Raw genomic sequence first — 15,448 nt, forward strand, 5'->3', positions numbered from 1 at the left:
GAATAAGACCACCGGCGTTGGAGGATTTCGCCAAGATTTATTTCTTTCGAAAGTGAGTTTACCCTCTCTGTCATTGGTGGTAAGCGCACCACCGTAGGGTCTCATGAAGACCACCGGCGGCCTATACCAAGCTCTCATGAAGAAGATATCCAAAAGTCACCAAACATGCCGGGAATCAATCATTCAACAGCCATTCATTCAGATCACAAAATCCCATAAATCACAGTGCAAACAGTAACCTAGATAGATCCAAGGAATGGAGCAACAACACTCACAAGGAGTAACCATACCAAGGAAAACACTGCCAGTCCAGCAGAAAATATTTGGTAGTTTATGGCACAGGGAAGACTAGAACATTTAGGGAAAAAAAAGAGAGTAAAGAAATGGAGGGAGTCCTTTAAATTAGTCTAATTTGAAGACAACAACAGAGAAGATATACCAGCTTGTGTGTTTGGGGATGAGTCAAGCTAATTCAGTGTCTGGCAGCAAAGATGCACCACAGAAACCAGGTCGCCATGGTAAGTACCAGGGTTAACATAGGCTTCAAAAGATGTTTACAACTCTATAATATAAATGTACATGAAAAAGGTGAAGCTAAAAGGGAGGGATGCCGAGCCGACGATTAGATGTTGTGATAGGTTAAAGGTGGCTGCACAAGCTTAAAAGGTTTAAGTACCATGTTTGTGAGATCTTTCTGTGCCGATCAAGCTTCCACCGCTTTGCCCTTTGATTCTGGTTTTCCTTCCTTCTCGGCGTCATCATCATCTTCATCTTCGTCCTCTTCATCTTCCTCGGCTAACTTGGTCAGCTCTTCTTGGATCATGAGCTTCAAAGATGCTTTTCTCGGTGTCAAATCCATTTTGTAGTATGCAGCTGCAAAGCAATTTTCCCTAATCATTTCATACCCAGCTGTTCAGAAAGAATCTAGTAGTTTAGAAAGGGCATACCCAGCTGTTTGAGTATGTCAGTGAATGTTGCCTGAAGCAGAAAACAAAACAGGAGGTGAGGAATTAGTATTCTTGATCATATGCTAGCTAGGATTATAAAAAGAAAAAGGCTTAATAAGGAAATAAGTGCATCAATGAGAAATTTGAAATTTGCACCCATGGGCTGCAGAATGTGCAGCAATTTCCCTGTTATGTACGAGTTTCAGACAATTTCTAGTACAAGAGTACCCACCGTGTTAAAATCAACTTCCTTCAAAATTTCACATATTTTATTTCTCAGTTCCTCCTTGGTTGGTTGCTCCACCTCCAGCCTTCTAGGCTTGCCTCGAGCCGTCTTCTTATCTTCAACAGATAATAGATAACAATAAGATCAACATACTCGCTGATAATATGATATTCAACAAAAAGGGATAGAAACACAAGAAGACAAAAAAGAACATGAGGCATACCATCCTTTCAATATATTAGGAGTAATTGCAGCATTAGACCAAGGAAAAAAAAAACAAAAAGAAGAACATTTTGGAAGGACGATGAGCTTGCTTTAAAGGGCATTGAGCTCAATTTCAACAAAGCGCTATGAATCATAACATAACCATGCTGAATCAGGAAGTAAATAAAACTACATGCAACAGGAAAGCTGCTATCAGGTTGTCAAAAGTTGCTCGAGTAACAAAAATCAAAGGCATTGTTCTTTACCCTTATCACAATAAAAGATGGAAGTCAGAAAAGCCAAAAACTAAAGCAAAAAATACAAATTTTATTTGCAATGTTCTACATTTCTGCCTCCACAAAACAAAGTAGGTATCTCTGCCAAACCAACCAAGCAAAAAAAAGGAAAAATAATTAGATTACAAAGAAATCAATATCACACTTACTACTGATGATGACATGAAAAATCATACATTGAAATCGAGAACAACATACTAAGAAATAAATCATAATCAGCTAACTGATTGTGTGATATAGATCACAGCAACAACACAACTTCGAAAATAGCAGTTGACGTGATTACCATTGGGTTTTGATCACTACACCCATAAATCCCAAGTATTTGGGGTCCTGGTATAGCAATATTTTTGTTAAGTAAAGAGAATAATACTTTTATGTTTTAACTCACAAATCACACGATTAGTCTGAGAACATCATAATGGTTAGAGCATGCTATAATAACATCAAAAGCACTTATCCAGATACACAGATAACAGGTGCACCAGTTATCATCCGACCATCCTCTCCATAGTTCATATCATGAAAGTGCATGGAGCAAGTGCATACCAGTGGTTTTTTCCTTAGTATTTGACTTAGGAGTTGATTTTTTCTTTGGAGAACCCAAGTTTCTCTTCTTGCTGACAAAAACCTTCATACTTGCGTCATTGTCCTCCTCAGCCTTAGAGCGCTTGGAAAATGATCTTTTTGCAGGACTGTTGGTGGTCATGGGCAGCGAGCTCTTCTTCGGGCTGGTGCCCACCTTCAACTTCTCCTTTGCAACAGAACCTTGTCGCCTGCCAACTTTTCTTTTATCCGGTTTGCCTTTCCCCAATTTCTTTTCATCATATTCATCTACATCATCATCATCTTCATCTTCATCTTCATCTTCATCTTCTCCGGATTCAGTTTCCTTTGCTTCACTCTCAGAATGCTTGCGTACCTTTTCTTCAGAATGAACATCCACCACCTTCTCATCCTCCTCTTCATCTTCTGTTTCTTGTGCACTACTCTCTTTTGTGGCTGCTGTTTCCTCACTTTTAATCCACTTCTGTGGAATAAAATTAGAAATTAGTTTACAAGGATGATTGAATTTCAGAGTCATAGCAACTGTCAGAACAATAGCAGCAAAAGAAATATAACATTGCAAAATCAAATACCATACAGATTTCATCAGAAGAGAAAGAAAAAGGCAGAAGCATGAGGATGATCATAAGACTGTGTGCACACTAATGCTTCTGATACAGACCTCTGGATGCTTGGTCAGCACCCCTCTTCTCTTTGATGCACTTCCCCTATCCATTCTTTTACGCTTTCTAGATTTCTGCTAGAAAGGGACTCCAAATTAGGGGCATACGCCAATGAAATCAAAGCAAAATATCAGCATGATGAACAGTCAGAAAACAATATGAAAATTCAAATTAGGCATCATTAACGATTGTGCATCATTAAAAAAGGTGCTACAATGAAAATTTGTTTCATAAATAAGACAAACCTGGTCCTCAGCATGTACACTGTCAGTTGTGGAATGAGGAGCAACCAAAAAGTCCAATAACTTTGTCACAAGATCCTCCTGCAGGCATAAATCATTCAAACAATTATCATGGTATCTCAGAGAAAAAGATATATAAAGGCCATTCATGGTGATCTCATATATTTTAAACCATGTTTTCATAATAAACTCAACTAACCTTTCTACTATTTGCTCTGGAAACAGATAAATCAAATAAATCACAGAGATCCAAGAGTGTATCTTTTACGTATTTGTCAAGCTTCTCCTTCATCTTAGCTCTCTGCTTTTCCTGCAGCCATTAAGGTATGAATGTCACAGGAGGTCAAAAAAGAACCTTGGCTGCATTATATTATCTAGTATAAAAAAAACTCCTTACATCACTTTCATGCCATACAAATCCAGAAAATTGAAGAATATGACTTTTGAAGTTGACAGCCTGTGATCAGACATACAAACAGAGAATTGTTAGTATCTGTCAAAGGCGAAGTATGCTATCGTCATCGCATCAGAAGAAAATCAGAGAGCTGTCCTTGACAATATAAATTATGTAAAACAACAATATAATTCAGATCCACTAACGACTGGAAACTGAGCATAGACCCCGAGCCTTTTACAAACTCAGGTGAATGAATTTGGCGTGAGAGGGTAAAAACTAAAATTTACACTTCATTCTTTGGTGAAAACAAATTAAAAAAGAAACTAAATTTTACTTAAAAAGTGACTGAGGTACATATTTTGCACTGGCACTAACACAAACTTGGCCAGCATGCTTTGAAACAACCAAGCAATACAGCTTTTCATTTCAAAAAGGATTCTCACTCAAACTATGAATATCTGCCATACTTGGGAATGAAAATGCTAATCATTTAAAAGTAAACATCGCTAACAACTTACAATGACATCAATGGTAACATAGACAAGGTGAAGAAAACAAATAAATTGTACAAGACCCTGAAGCTTCTTCAGGATTTATTACTGGAGTTCCCATAATAGAAGATCACACACACTTTAAAATGTCTGCCATATTTGTGTCGTCATTTTTAGACACCAACATTTATTTATTAAGACTTGTAAGATATTCTGAAACACATAGAAAAAACATGTATACATATATCATTTGCACAAGACCTTCTGAAGTGGCAAATACCAACAGTAGTACAGTACAATTGTATTTTGAACTCGACCTCCTATACATATATATAAACTCAAGCTCACTGATATTTTGTGCATGCATTTAAAGTATTTTACAAAAATGTTTATTATTTATAAGAATGATTGCCATGCTTCTCATAAGTTATGCATGATGGTCATTGTACAATATTACCTCAAAAATAAAATCATAGCAATTTATGAGTGTATATATTATTAATTGCTGTGTCCATGCCCCAGAGTATCCTTTCTCAATACAGCAATATCAGCATACCCAGTCCCAGTCACTAAAAAAGTACCTGGGTTTGTTCCATGCTTCCTATTGTAAGACCCAACACACAATACAAGCTGCATGGTGTATACAGTTAAGCCTCCATTTCTACCAATATACAATTTGAAAACTAAAATTATAACCAACATAAGATTATTTTGTTCCTTACAATGGCTTTTCAGCTATCAGAAAGTTTTTCTCAAGTGTTATCAGAAATAACATATATTGAAGAGATGAAATGGAGACTACGCTTAAGCAGATGCAGATCATAAACGACACTTAACCATCATGTGTAAGAAATGAAATGCAGACTATGCTCTCCATTCCTTCATAGTCAAAATTACATTTAATAAGCTAAATTAAGAACTATCAGAGTAGAAATGTTTACAACTAAAACAAATATGCACCTTAATAAACACAGCAAATCAGAAAACGTTGCATGATACCAGTGAATTAAACTATGAAGCTTATATGCACCTCAATATACACAGCAACACAACAGAAAAGTTGCATAACAATAGTGAATTGCACTATGAAGCTTATAAACACCATAACCAGCAGGCTAAATGCAAACTGAATAAGAAATTTAAGTCATATTCCAAACTACCTTTCCTTTTCTTCCAAAAAGAGTCTGATGAATCAGCTTAATATCTGCAGGCCTTTTTCTTGCTAGTTTGTGGGCCACTGAAACGATATCCAGAAGTGTGCCAAACATAAAGAAATGAGATGGTCATAGATAAAAAAATGATAATATCAAAGGAAATGGAATTTTCACAACATAATTCATCCAAAAGCACCATCATCAGAAAGGAAAAGTAAGTTTTGACAACCATCATTAACAATGCAATTCTGTAAATTGATCAATACCAAGTATAAACACAAAATGACTAGATCAGCATGTAACAATTTTTATTCTTTTCGAGATTTTATTATGTTTTATAAATAGACATCCAGAATCACAAAATGACTAGATCAACATGCACTCAGGCATTCACCTAAGAATCCAACTCTTACATAACTTGTGCAACCACTGACTTGAAACTCAGAAGAGGCTGGATAGAAGAATGCAAAGCAGATGCTGGGTTAGCCAAACTCACGTGTTAAATAATATGCAAAATGATTAGGACGATAACATAAACCACTAAATTAAACACAATACGAGGGAGACATCCCAGCTGAATGAGTCCCTAGAGAATTCTCTATGCCTGTTACATGCTCTAGGCTTCTTGCAGGCACCGCATAAAACCAGATTCATGTATATGGGTGCATATACAGCCAACAGAATGCCTTTAAGGTGGTCAGAACAGAAAAAAAGAAGCAGAAAAATGCAAAATGCAAGATACCATCTCAAATTAGACAAAAGTTCAAGCGGAATCTCCAGATGTTCTACTTCCTACAAACAAAATTAAAGCAACAACTAGGTGAAAGACCTAAAAGTAAAGCAATAAGCAAGATGAACAACTTGATCAAACTATCCAAAAATAGGATCAGGGAAAAAAAATCCAACAGCTATGAACCATACCATTTGGTATATCCTTCAAAGGAGTGCCACGGCCCTGCAAGCAAAGATTTCAGAAAGTTAGCATTCAAGTTAAATAATAATGGTAATTAATTTAAAAGCATGAGGACAACTTGAATGAGAAATAAGGCACCTTCTCAACTTGAAACTCCTTATTTGGCTCTTTTTCAATGACCTCCACCAATCTTTCCACAGTTTTTCTCTCGCGCACAGGACGTTCAATGGAAGACCCAGGAGACGCCAACAATTTCATGGCCTTTGTCTCACCATCCTTATCCTTTCCTTCCCCTTTTTGACCAGACTTCTTCGGCCCTGACCTTTTCTTTTTTGACCAATCACCCCCCTTATCCTCATTAACCTTCTCTGCAGTAATCCCAACATCCTCTTCCAGATTCACATCATTCTCAGTCGCATCCTGCACCCCTCGTTCAACTGTCTCGCCTCCTTTTTCTTCATCTTTAACGTCCTCTGCATCTACCATTTTCACATCCACAGCATCAGCCTTCACATGTTCTGCATCCACCATTTTCACATCTTCAGGTTCTACTGTATTTACATTCTCGGTGTACTCTTTTTCACTGCCCACATTTTCCAAATTTGTTATGTCAGTTTGTTGTCCATCCTCATTTTCTAAAGCATCAATCACTTCTTTACCTTCGTTCTTTTTGTCTCCATTTTCTTTTACTTCACCTTTCTTCATTTTGTCTCCATCTTTTACATCAACTTCCTTCTCCCAATCTCCACCTTCCCTTTTTTCATCTCCATCTACTTCCCCTTCCGTCTTTTTATCTCCATCAACTTCTATTTCACCCCCCTTCTTTTCCGCCCCATCCTCTTCAATTTCACCTTCCTTTTCTTCCTCCCCCTCCTCTTTTGTTTCTCCTTCTTCCTCTTCCTTGCCATCCTCTTCTATTTCACCTTCCTTCTTTTCCTCGCCATCCTCTTCTGCTTCACCTTCCTTCTTTTCTTCTCCACCCTCTTCTAAAACATGGTCATCTTTGTTCACATCCTTCTTGCCTTTACTTTTCTCCTGTCCATCTATGTCCATTTCTTTGGCTTCCTTCTTCTCATCTACATCCATTTGTTCTTCCCTTGCAGTGTCGCATATAGCAGATTTGTCCTCAAGTTGTGGGTTACCAATATTTGACCCTGTAGCTCCCTCTGCGTCAATTGCTGTGCCTTCTTCAGTCATTCCAACTGCCTTGAAAGCCATATTATATATTAGCTACCAGATAGTGGACACCGGAAACAATGCAAACAGGACTTTGCCAACAACCAATCTTCGCATTTATAGCTACAAATCACTGAAGCTACTAACAATAGATAAATGCAAATTACCACAAAAAAAATAACGGCAAAATATATTAATTTGCACAAATTGTAAAAGGAAACAAAATCAAAGCAACAAATGGTATGAGAATTCAACATCAAAGGCCAAAATAAACAAGAGCAAAAACAGGAGTAACACGAGTAGTAAAAACCCTACTTCCATCTCTAACAAGAAAGCGTCTGTCAAACGTCGCACCAATGTGTAGCACCAAATACATACCTATTAGTCGGTGGGATAGATCCTGAAACCAACAAAAAAGTAAATGTAACCCCGCTAAAGAGCACAGGAGCATGTTCTTGATAACCCCAGAAACACACACCCCATAAAGTAGGCAACTTTACGGCATCGAGCATCTGATACCAGGTTCTACAATCACGAACACTTGGAATTACCTTCTAAATCGATCCAAAACTTTCGAAACAAGTTTGCAGAACCATTGAGAATCACGCAATAGCAAGAAGGCGAACATCCATGCGAAATTCACGGAACCCTAGCTGGATCGAGCCAATTTTATCTCGTTCGGAAGAGGCATCCGAAGTATAGTATGAAATTTAAGCCACGACTAGATTGGTGTCGAAGAAGAGACGTACCTGATGGAGATCGCAGCGCCTCGAGCGATCGAACCCTGCCAAATAAAGAGAAGAGGACGAAAACCCCTTCGCGTAATCGGAAAGGTCACCTTTCCTGCCCTCTTCCCCGCCCGGCTTAATAGTTCGGATCACCGGGGCACTGATCACCTGTTCCATCCAACGCAGAATACAGTGTCCTCTCCATGCAAAGGCATGGGTACCCACCAGTTCGAGACGAAGGCAGCACCCTCGATCAGTGTTTCCTACTCTGCATTATACAGGCAGTGTCCCGACCGGACCCCAAACCCGAGTTCAATGTGGTTTCGCGGCCGTGGTCATTGGCCGATTACCTCCGCCTTGAAATGACGCGGATCCTCTCCAAGACGCACCTTTAAAAGTAAACCGTTCAAGTCCCCTTATCATGTGGCTATCCACTGAGACTGGCCCCAGCTTTTCATATGTGGGGCCCCCTGTGTATGCGGACAGGCATTGGCATTGGAGGGGATCCCTCGGGTCCCCGGAAGAACCCAATGGTACCGCCATCCCAGAGTACTTCCACCTGGCATGGCAACGAGATTCACTTGTCCCCATGTGTTTTTACCCGTTTCTAGTCCTATACGGAACATACCTGCCTCCTAATTGGCGGCAGGCATGCAGGGCGCATGGGTCCACCTCTACATAAGAGGCGCAAACGTGTCACGTACGCATCACATGATAACGATCGGTGCCTCGTCGGGAAACGGATCGGGTACCAGTACGAACCCGACTCTGGTATTCGAATCCGAACCCAGTCTACCCGAACCTGATTCGAGCGGGTTGGATGGACTTGAATACCGAAATGTCCGACCCGTTGTAACCCCAAGTTGGGGATTTGATACGTAAGCCAACCGGGAGGTCGTCGTCAAGGTCGAGTTGGTTTCGCTTTGGCATTCTGGTGAGCAGCTTCTGTTCGCTTTCCAATCTTGTTGCTGTCGATCCCACTTCGTTCTTTTCTTCTTCCTGTGTTCTTGTGTTTGGGCCGCTGTTTTATTAATGCCGGCACGGGGTACAGCGAGAGGATTATTGTTGAAACTGTTCGATCCAGAAACGTAAGATGTTAGCACTCGGTGCTTGTTTGTTGAATCACGCAAGGCACTGTTCATTAGTCTCCAGCAGTGCAATCAAGTCCCAGGTTTTGGATCGTTTGAATCTGCATATTAGTCAAGTAGAATGTTCCAAGCACAACTTCTAGTTCTCCTTTTTTTACTATTCTAATATAATTCTGACTTGATGTTCAGCTAAATCCTTACAAAACACTTTTGCTTTCTATGATTAAAGCATATATTGGGTTTATTTCCTAACAACTTCAGCTTTTAGAATACGTGATATTTGGATATCAGAGCAAATCATGAGTTAGAATACATGATGGATAGATGTTGATGATGCTTAGATCAATCCGATTCGATTCAAGCCCGTCGTGCATAAGAAGTCTGATCTGATTGAAGAGAAGGTTCGAATGTTTGCTTGATAATTGAGGAAGCTATCGGACCCTTATTCCATGGTCGACAAATCAAGATGATAAACTAAGAAGTTCCATCTACTATTCACGTAAGAAGTTCCATCTGACACATAAATGTACTACTTAATGTGGACAACGTTTGTACACATCCAATGTTTTAGTATAGATCTAAACTATATCATAGAAGTGCATAAAGGAGAAGAATTTAGAGGGAAGAAATGGTCATATTTCTTTCTGGCCATATATTACATTGATCCCTAAAGTCTACTTCACCTGGAAGGTAAAAAACTCTATTATGATTCTAATAACTTAAGAGACAGTAAACCAATTGGTAAATAGGTTCAAAGGTCGGTGGGTTGTTTATATATGCAATGTGTCAACATGATTCACTCTCTCTCTCTCTCTCTCTCTCTCTCTCTCTCTATATATATATATATATATATATATATATAATCACCGAACATCGTATAGCGACGACTGAGATATAACAGCATAAACATATATCATGACATATTATATTACGTACATTACTGACAGAGGAAGTCACATGACGTTTACCTCAGTCCACCTTCTTATCCGTTAACTATTACTGTTATCCAATAACATCTTGCAACGATAATAACTATACGTATAGGAAATTACATAATAGAGCAGGACTGATAAGGCTCCTGCCCGACGATGATCTTGCAGCCGCCAACCTCGCAGCCGGGACGGCAGGCAGCGGACGGCGAGGGGTCGTCGCAGACCCAGCCGCAGGAGCAGCAGCGGCGGCACCCGCTGCGTGGCTCGAAGCAGGGGCACGGTTGGCGACAGCAGTTGGGCCACCCCTGGGGCGGGAAAACACACACGGGCGGCCTCACCCCGGCCTCCGGGAACGGCCTACATGGTGGCGGTGACGGGACGTCGCAGATCCAGCCGCAGGTGCAGCAGCGGCGGCACCCTTGGCGCGGATCGACGCAGGGGCACGGCTGTTTGCAGCAGACGGGCCACCCCGTGGGCGGGAAACCACACATGGGCGGCCTCACCACGGCCTCCGGCAACGGGACTGGATTGGGCCTCCATGGTGGCAATGACGGAACGTCGCAGATCCAGCCGCAGGTGCAGCAGCGGCGGCACCCTTGGCGCGGATCGAAGCAGGGGCACGGCTGTTTGCAGCAGACGGGCCACACCGGGGGCCGGCAAACACACACGTGTGGCGGGCAAACACACACGGGTGGCGGGCAAACACACACGGGTGGCGGGCAAACACACACGGGCGGCGGCGGCGGCGGTGGCGGCGGCGGTTTTGCCGGCTCTTTGATATGGACGCCTTTGATCACCTTGCATGCGAGGCAGAGAAGCTCCTTGATGAAGCAGTCAGGGTTGAAGGGGCCGGATACTGTGACGGTGTTCTTCTTCTCGTCAAAGACGATTGATTGGATGTTGAACCATTCTCCAACACATCGACCAATTTCCACAAAAATTTGTCAGCACCGAGAGAGAGAGAGAGAGAGAGAGAGAGAGAGAGAGAGAGACGGTAGCTTACTTTGGAGCTCGCACAGAGCTTTCTTGATCTTCCTGGAGCAGGTGCAGCATTGCAGGTCAACCTTGATAATTACCGTGACTATCTGTGCCAAGGCGAGCAAGAGAAGCACATGCAAACAGACATGAATCAGTTTTGGCTTCCATGAACAAAAGTTTCAGCCTTCTTTTTCTTGTGTTGTGGAGCTTTTGACTCAGTAACAGAGTCAAAGAATGTTGAAGAACATCATGTTGAATCCAAAGTCCAAGAAAATCTAAACCGAGCAGAGATTTTTTATCTAAAAGAAGAAGGGTCAAATCCACAAGACCGATCGATATCCTGTTTGTTTTTGGTCATCCGGATTGCATGATGTGAGTTATCCAATTAATAAAGAACAAATAAAAGAAAAACACAGCATCAAGTTGACCAACACATAAACATCCATGGCTGACAATAAATTCATCTTTATCCTCACGATTAGCTCACCACAGTGAACACAGATTTTTAAGAGAGAGAGAGAGAGAGAGAGAGAGAGAGAGAGAGAGAGAGATGAACACCTCGGCCATCTCTCGAAAGTTTTGAGACCCAAGCTGGTGTAGAAGCGGATAACCAAAGCCTCCCTTTATAGAGGCAGTCGACGGGCCACCAACACAATGACTGATCAAGAATAAAGCTTTTCTCGTATCTACCCTCGCACGATTCATGGCCATGTTTAAAGCACCCTTACCTTCGCGAGTACTGCTTCCGGAGGTTGTTCGAACGTCACGAGTCACACGAAGAAGCCATGTGTGGTGCGGCTGAGCGTTCTCAGTGTGCGTTGTATATGGCACTGTTTATCGAGTCTGGAAAATGAGCCAGTAAAGATTCAGAGCCAATGTAGTTTGAGAGAGATTATTTTCGTGACTCAAACAAATACTCTGGTTTTTCGGGTTGCAGAAGAACAAGTTTACCGTCCCAAGACTGAAAACTCGACATACAGAAGAACAAGTACTCAAAACCAATCTTTCGTTCTGTCTTCTTCCTGTGTTCCTTGTGTTTGGGGCGCTGTTTTATTACTGCCGGCACGGGGTACAGGGACAGGATTCTTGTTGAGATAACTCACTACTGTCTCCATTTTGTTCATGGCCTCGCGGCCATTATCACTCGCTACTTGTTTGTTGAATCACAGAAGGCACCGTTCCTTCGTCTCCGGCAGTGCAATCGATACTAAATTCATCTTTATCCAGACAACTGGCTCACCACAGTGAAGACAGATCTTTAAGAGAGAGAGAGAGAGAGAGAGAGAGATGAACACCTCTGCCATCTCTCGAAAGTTATGAGATCCCACGCTGGGGGAGAAGCGGATAACCAAAGGCCCCCTTTATAGAGGCAGTCGACGAGCCAGGTAAACCGTTTTTTACTATTGTAATATAATTCTATCTTGATGTCCTTTATGACCAGGAGAAAGCGGCTGCCATTGCTTCTAGTTCTCCTTTTTGACTATTCTGATATAATTCTAACTTTTGCTTACAAAACACTGTTGCTTTCTATGATTAAAGCATATATTGGGTTTATTTTCTAACAACTTCAGATTTTAGAATATGTGATCTTTTGCTTATCAGACCAAATCACGGGTTAGAATACATAATAAATATTTGTGATGTCTAGATCAATCCGACTAATATGAAACTTTGAATATTTAAATATTTATTCGATAGTTGAGAAAGCCTTGGATGTTTGATCCGTATCAAAAACGAGTTTGGATGAAAAAAAGATTTTTTGTGAAACAGTGATTAATAGTATGACTAAATAATTGTTGTCATTGCCCTTTTAATTCATATGAGATAAGGAAAAACACATGTATTTATGATTTTTCGACTTGTATTCTGCGTGATAAGATCACATTTTATGTTTATCCTCTAAAGTTTTATTTGATTCATTACCTTGGTCCACATACAATGTTTTGGATCTAAACTATATTATTGAAGTGCATTATTGTGCCATGTGACAGTCGACGGCAGATCTTTTATCAAATATGACATCATTTTCATCAATAAAAACAATGTAAGTTTGATTGGCAGCATCGAAGTAAATGCAACCTTATCATTATGGCAGATCTAAACTAGCTTTCTCCTGGATGCTTGTTTTGTGTTTAGTCTGCCTTTTTGCTAATACAGAATAAAGGAGAGGAATTTAGAGGGAAGCAATGGTCATATTTCTTAGTGATCCTGCCATTCTCAATCTCCAGGAAGCTTTTAGAGTAACATACTTGGAAGTAAATCTGGGGATGCAGAATGTGCCATGGCCTGACCGACCATATCCGTACCAAGGTTGGTAGTGTGGGAGGCCACCGAGCCGAGGATAGAGACAAGAAAAGACGACCAGACGTGTGGTTCACCATTGGCTGCCACCATTGACCGGCAGTCACCGAGCGTTGTCGCTGCCATCGTCTTCACGGTAGGTAATGCAGCTCAATCCCAACCTGCGGTGAGATCATCTTTCTCGTCAATGTCGAGATGGACGGGAAAGTTTATTTTATGAAAGGTATACTATAATTGAGATGTTCCTTCTTGTATTTTTTTTTTAAAGAATAACAACATATATTAATTTCTTTTTGATAGATTAAGCTGTTGGAATTGATAAATAATTACTCAATTCAATTCTTGAAATAATATAATTATTTTATGATATCTTCAAGAAAAGAAAACTATATTCCTTTTGAATCATATCTCAATCCTATTTGTTATAATCTTTCATGTTGTTGGGGGTTTATAATAAATCTATTCCTTTTTGTGGCTTCGAAATTATCTATCTGTTTTATCTCTATAAATTTTAATATATTTTTTATTTTTATTTTGTATGTATATTAAATTTAGATTACGGGTATGAACCAAAATCTCTATATAAACATCATATTGCGACGACTGAGATATAACAGCATAAACATATATATCATCACATACGTACATTGCTGACAGAGGAAGTCACATGACGTTTACCTCTGTCCGCCTTATCCGTTATCTCTTACCCAATAACATCTTGCAACGAGAATAAGAATACGTATAGGAAACTACATAATAGAGCAGGACTGACAAGGCTCCTGCTCGACGATGATCCTGCAGCCGTCAAACTCGCGACAGGGACGGCAGGAGGCGGACGGCGGGGGGCCGTCGCAGGCACAGCAGTTGGGCCACCCCGGGGGCGGGAAAACACACACGTCTAAATTCACCTCCACCTCCACCTTAGGCGGCGGTGGCGGTGGCGGTGGTTTGACGGGTTTCGGCTTGATCTGGACACATATGATCACCTTGCAGGCGAGGCAGCGAAGCTTCTTGATGAAGCAGTCAGGGTTGAAGGGGCCGGATACTGTGATGGTGTTCTTCTTCTCGTCGTAGACAATTGATTCGATGTTGAACCGGTCTCCAACACAACGACCAATTTCCACAGAAATTAGTCAGCAAAAAGAGAGAGAGAGAGGGAGAAGGTAGCTTGCTTTGGAGCTTGCACAGAGTTTTCTTGATCTTCTTGGAGCAGGTGCAGCAGTGCAGGTCCACCGTGATAATTACCGTGGCGATCTGTTGTGTCAAGGCGAGCAAGAAAAGCACAAGCAAACAGACATGAATCAGTTTTGGCTTCCATGAACAAAAGTTTCAGCCTTCTTTTTCTTGCACGGTGGAGCTTTTGACTCGGTAGAAAAGTCAATGAATGTCGAAGAACATAATGTTGAATCCAAAGTCCAAGAAAATCTAAACCAAGCAGAGAAATTTTATCTAAAAGAAGAAGGGTCAAATCCACAAGACCGATCTATTTTTGGTCATCCGGATTGCATGATGTGAGTTATCCAATTAATAAAGAACACGTCAAAGAAAAACACAGCATGAAGTTGACCAACGCATAAACATCCATGGCCGACAATAAATTCATCTTTATCCTCACAATTAGCTCAGCACAGTGAAGACAGAATTTTAAGAGAGAGAGAGAAAGAGAGAGAGAGAGAGAGAGAGAGAGAGATGAACACCTCTGCCATCTCTCGAAAGTTAAGACCCCAAGCTGGTTGAGAAGCGGATAACCAAAAACTCCCTCTATATAGCCAGTCGACGAGTCATCGATACAGTGACTGATCATTAATTGTATACTAAAGCCGGTACCACTCAATCATTATACTGATCATTAATTGTATATATTAGTTTTTTTTGATAGATTAAGCTGTTGGAATTGGATAAATAATTACTCAATTCAATTCTTAAAATAATTATATTATTTTATGATATTTTCAAGAAAAGAAATTTATATTCTCGATAAGGCAAAGGAGACGGACGAGTCTCCAACCGGTGTTATGGCGCTATCACATCTCAAGTCGATGACGAAAGCAATCACGTGACACAACCAACCTTTTTCTTCATCTTTGACGTCATCTACATCCACCATTTTCTACTGTATTTACTTTCTCGGTGGCCTCTTTTTCTC

General features: G+C 40.7%; 2 protein-coding genes across 7 annotated transcripts; both read right to left on the reverse strand.

The window, feature by feature from the left end:
• Positions 1-376: 376 nt before the first annotated feature.
• Positions 377-8,195, reverse strand: LOC103982898 (DEK domain-containing chromatin-associated protein 1). 6 transcript variants are annotated; one of them, XM_009399969.3, is made up of 12 exons: positions 8,025-8,195; positions 6,238-7,305; positions 6,108-6,141; positions 5,193-5,269; positions 3,542-3,601; positions 3,344-3,454; positions 3,148-3,225; positions 2,902-2,976; positions 2,223-2,703; positions 1,180-1,289; positions 948-978; positions 377-873 (listed from the first exon to the last, which is right to left on the reverse strand). In XM_009399969.3, the coding sequence occupies exons 1-12, from the start codon at positions 8,178-8,180 to the stop codon at positions 704-706; spliced, it is 2,451 nt and encodes an 816-aa protein (XP_009398244.2). In that variant the 5' UTR covers positions 8,181-8,195; the 3' UTR covers positions 377-703. The 6 variants fall into 6 exon arrangements, with proteins under 6 accessions (XP_009398244.2, XP_065033422.1, XP_065033442.1 ...); XM_065177350.1 differs by having other exon boundaries at positions 6,238-7,301; positions 8,025-8,164; XM_065177370.1 differs by lacking the exon at positions 8,025-8,195 and adding an exon at positions 7,827-7,992 and having other exon boundaries at positions 6,238-7,301.
• Positions 8,196-9,979: 1,784 nt separating this feature from the next.
• LOC135665718 (uncharacterized) lies at positions 9,980-11,635 on the reverse strand. The gene is made up of 3 exons (XM_065177382.1): positions 11,560-11,635; positions 11,027-11,108; positions 9,980-10,933 (listed from the first exon to the last, which is right to left on the reverse strand). The coding sequence occupies exons 1-3, from the start codon at positions 11,566-11,568 to the stop codon at positions 10,140-10,142; spliced, it is 885 nt and encodes a 294-aa protein (XP_065033454.1). The 5' UTR covers positions 11,569-11,635; the 3' UTR covers positions 9,980-10,139.
• Between the last annotated feature and the right edge of the window lie 3,813 nt (positions 11,636-15,448).

The sequence above is a fragment of the Musa acuminata genome, chromosome BXJ1-4 (assembly GCF_036884655.1).
Source record: "Musa acuminata AAA Group cultivar baxijiao chromosome BXJ1-4, Cavendish_Baxijiao_AAA, whole genome shotgun sequence".
NCBI classification, from domain to species: domain Eukaryota; kingdom Viridiplantae; phylum Streptophyta; class Magnoliopsida; order Zingiberales; family Musaceae; genus Musa; species Musa acuminata.

Coding starts and splice junctions, on each gene's coding strand:
- LOC135665718 (XM_065177382.1), bottom strand. Junction 10,934..11,026: donor AGCTCTGTGCGAGCTCCAAA/GTAAGCTACCGT, acceptor GATGTGTTGGAG/AATGGTTCAACATCCAATCA.
- LOC103982898 (XM_009399969.3), bottom strand. CDS start 8,180: ATGGAACAGGTGATCAGTGCCCCGGTGATCCGAACTATTAAGCCGGGC. Junction 1,290..2,222: donor TACTAAGGAAAAAACCACTG/GTATGCACTTGC, acceptor TATCTGTTGAAG/ATAAGAAGACGGCTCGAGGC. Junction 979..1,179: donor AGGAAGTTGATTTTAACACG/GTGGGTACTCTT, acceptor TTTCTGCTTCAG/GCAACATTCACTGACATACT.